The sequence below is a fragment of the Porites lutea genome, chromosome 13 (assembly GCF_958299795.1).
Source record: "Porites lutea chromosome 13, jaPorLute2.1, whole genome shotgun sequence".
Lineage (NCBI taxonomy): Eukaryota > Metazoa > Cnidaria > Anthozoa > Scleractinia > Poritidae > Porites > Porites lutea.
The window spans coordinates 3,247,489-3,250,862 of NC_133213.1; the positions used below are offsets into that span (position 1 = coordinate 3,247,489).

Sequence of the window (3,374 nt, forward strand, 5' to 3'; positions counted from 1 at the left end):
TTACCACTTTTGATAAAATGCGCACATATTATTCTTAATACGAGCAGTATGGTGCTGGTAGCTGAAACACGGTGAAAATCTGCTATTTATTTATTATCATTTTTTGTCAAATATCGATAAACCTAAAGCACGATTGTTTTTATTCATTTCTTTCAAGTTATTAGCTTCAGTTATTGGTTTTCAGTTGACACTACTATTACCAAGAGAGAATGAGCTGCTGTTACACAATATTTTTTACTGATTCGTAGATAAAGTGGATGTTCCTTGACTTAAACAGGTGCAAAACCTTTTGATTGTGGCTTTTACTGCTTGTCGTATTTCTTTGATTCTCCAGCAGTACAGAAACGGGTTTAAAGACGAGTTTAGGAAAAGGAGAGTTGTAGTAAAATCATAAAGAAAATAAATATTAGGGTGAATACCCTTTAGATGAATCAAAGTATTGAAAATATTAAATGGCAGATAGCATATTACTAATGCCAGCTGCACTAAAGCTACGCTTACAACAGTCCTCTTATATCGTTCTAAGTTCAATGGACTTCCTCCTGTGTTCGCTTGTCCTTGCTGGTCATTGTCTCGTACACTGGACTGATGTTGCCGAAGTCTAAGGACGATCTTCCCGTAACAAAACAGCGAGATAATCAGACAGAGTGTCAAGGAAATTGTCATTATAATCCTGGCGGGTTTTGTCCTAAAATTCCAAACCAACACAGTCAATAGGACGGCTAAACAACCACAGGCAAGAACTGCACGAATTCGCTTCAGTGTTACAACATGTCTGTACCTCAACCCCAAAAACAGGGCGAGAAGTCTGTCCACACTCAGGGAAGTTGATGCAAAAACCGATACTCCACAAAAAGTAATGGATAAAGACGAGAATAGATGGGCAAACATGATATTCACAATTTTGATGTCAATATTATCAACCAGGAGCATCACGGTGGCCATGAGTGGCTGGGAAATGAGACCAACGCCAAGATCAGTGATGGCCAAGCATTGAAACAACAGTTTTGTCGGCGGATGAATAGAAGTCACTTTACGAAGAGCAATCAGGATCAGAATGTTGCCCAGAGATGCCGTGATGGAGAAAACAATATTTACAGCTGCTATCGCAATGTATAAACCTACACGAACGTTTGCAGAAAGCAGTGTCTTCGTCACAGTGACGTTTCCGCCTTCCGTCAAGTTCACCATTTTTCTTGCTGTGTTGACGAGATGCCTTACTTTGACTGCTTCACAAAAAGTGTTCTTTTCCGCTATGACACACAAGGTTTTTATGTTGTATAAATTGCGTTTGTTTATTTAACACACCTATCAGAAACGTATGGTAACCAACATAAAGTAAGTTGACAGATGTACGATTATATTAACAAATCTTTCGCTATACTCGAACCAATTTACAAATTAGTTACAAGTTGCAACATAGTAGAACGTCGGGGAGCGTAGTTTTAGTTGAGCAAACGTCATATGTTTTCAGTCAATTTACCCTGTAAGTCAACATGTTCAATTAGGGAGAACTCATCTGAAAATTGAGAGGTTTTTTATTTATTATTTAATTATTATCTTTTTCTGGAAACGTGCACCGTGTGAACATCACAAATTCGTCAACAAAGTTTTGAATTTTTTTGCATTGTTAAATGCGTATCATTTTTTAAGAGGAACTCTTCAAATTCCATGACAAAAGACCGATATAAGGGAAAATTCTTTGTCATTTCACTTGGATGAAGTAAAGTTGGTTTTAAAGTGGCACTTAAAACATAGTTCGAGTCATCGAGGGTAAAATGATGTAGAGATGTCCAGAAGGGAAGTAAAAATTACTTCGAGTTAGTGGGAGGTTCGAGTTCTCGGGAGTCAACAGTGTCTCGATTCAAAGTGAAGATTATATTTAAAGTGGACAGACTTCAAATTATAGTAGTTGCTAAAAATATTAATATCTGCGTGTTGTAACTGTTCATCAGTAGGATGCCTAAAATGTGTGCAATTGCACAATTGGTTTCGGTTCCATTAAATCTTAATACCAATTGCAGAACATTTTAGAACATTATATGTCAGGCGCCCACATATCTGGAATTGCTTCGATAACATTTTGTCAGGTTACAGACCTTAATTTCCCTTAATTGATTGCTTGCTTATTTGGCGCAGGACTTTGCACTGGGAACAATACCATCGAAATACCAGCTGAAAAGGAAGTAAAGAGATCTTAAGAGATTGCTTTTAGAGTTACGAGAACCATCTGTTTTATAGATGGCCTACTTGGCAGGCTTGTTTAATAAAGTCGATGAATCGACGACTTCTCTGTTCGCGCTATGATGATAAATTCAACAACGCGCTTAGGAAAAAATACAAGTAAAAATTATAAGCGATCAGGAATAGGTTTGTTAGATCAGTTACGCTATAATAAGAAGAAAATGCTTAGCTGCAGGGCGGGCGTTGATTTGTACTGAAAAGGTGACCATATGCAAATTTCCTATTTCTTAATTTGCAATTAAGGTGACTCGACCCAGTTATTTTGTGGGGGTACCATTCTACTTTGAAACTCTCTGGTATCCCCTCGTTTACTTTGATCCTAAGTCTAACATGTAGCATGGATAACATATAGATCAATCTACAACATAGCATAAAATTTTTGGCGATGGGAGTAAATATCACGTGGTTACAGTGCCACGCCTCTTTGGGGCCTGAGTCGAAATTCTTCCGTTGCCGGCATTTTTTCGTAAAAGTCTCTCGGCTACATATAGTGCGCATTCGTGCCTTGAGTTCAACAGAGTTTCACCAAATTCGCAGAGACCCAATGCGAGAAATTCAGCGGTTTGCAAATTTAGGTCATAATTTATGTAAAAGTATGGATGAAGTAAAGTTGGTTTACAAGTGGCACTTAAAACATAGTTCGAGACATTGAGGGTAAAATGATGTAGAAACGCCCTGAAGGGAAGAAAAAATAACTTCGAGTTAGTGGAGGTTCGAGTTATCGGGAGTCAACTGTATTCTATTCAAAGTGAAGATTATATTTAAAGTGAACAGACTGCAAATAATAGTAGTTGCTAAAAATATTAATATCTACGTGTCGTAACTGTTTATCAGTAGGATGCCTAAAATGTGTGCAATTCCACAAATGGTTTCGGCTCCATCAAATTCTATACCAATTGCAGAACATTTTAGAACATTATATGTCACACAACGATATATCTGGAATTGCTTCGATAACATTTTGTCAGGTTACAGACCTTAATTTCCCTCAATTAATTGCTTGCTTTAATTATCTGGCGCACGTCCTTGCCCTGGGAACAATATCATCGAAATCCCAGCTGAAAAGGAAGTTTTAAAGAGATCTTAAGAAATTGCTTTTAAAATTACGAGAACCATCTGTTTGATAGATG

At 37.4% G+C, this 3,374-nt stretch overlaps 1 protein-coding gene across 1 annotated transcript; it reads right to left on the reverse strand.

The window, feature by feature from the left end:
• Window positions 1-234: 234 nt before the first annotated feature.
• On the reverse strand, window positions 235-1,197 carry LOC140923606 (melanocyte-stimulating hormone receptor-like). Its single transcript, XM_073373679.1, has one exon. It carries the CDS (start codon window positions 1,189-1,191, stop codon window positions 235-237), a length of 957 nt encoding a protein of 318 aa, XP_073229780.1. The 5' UTR covers window positions 1,192-1,197.
• Between the last annotated feature and the right edge of the window lie 2,177 nt (window positions 1,198-3,374).

Excerpts from the sequence above, each read along its gene's own strand:
- LOC140923606 (XM_073373679.1), bottom strand. The coding sequence starts at position 1,191 with ATGGTGAACTTGACGGAAGGCGGAAACGTCACTGTGACGAAGACACTG.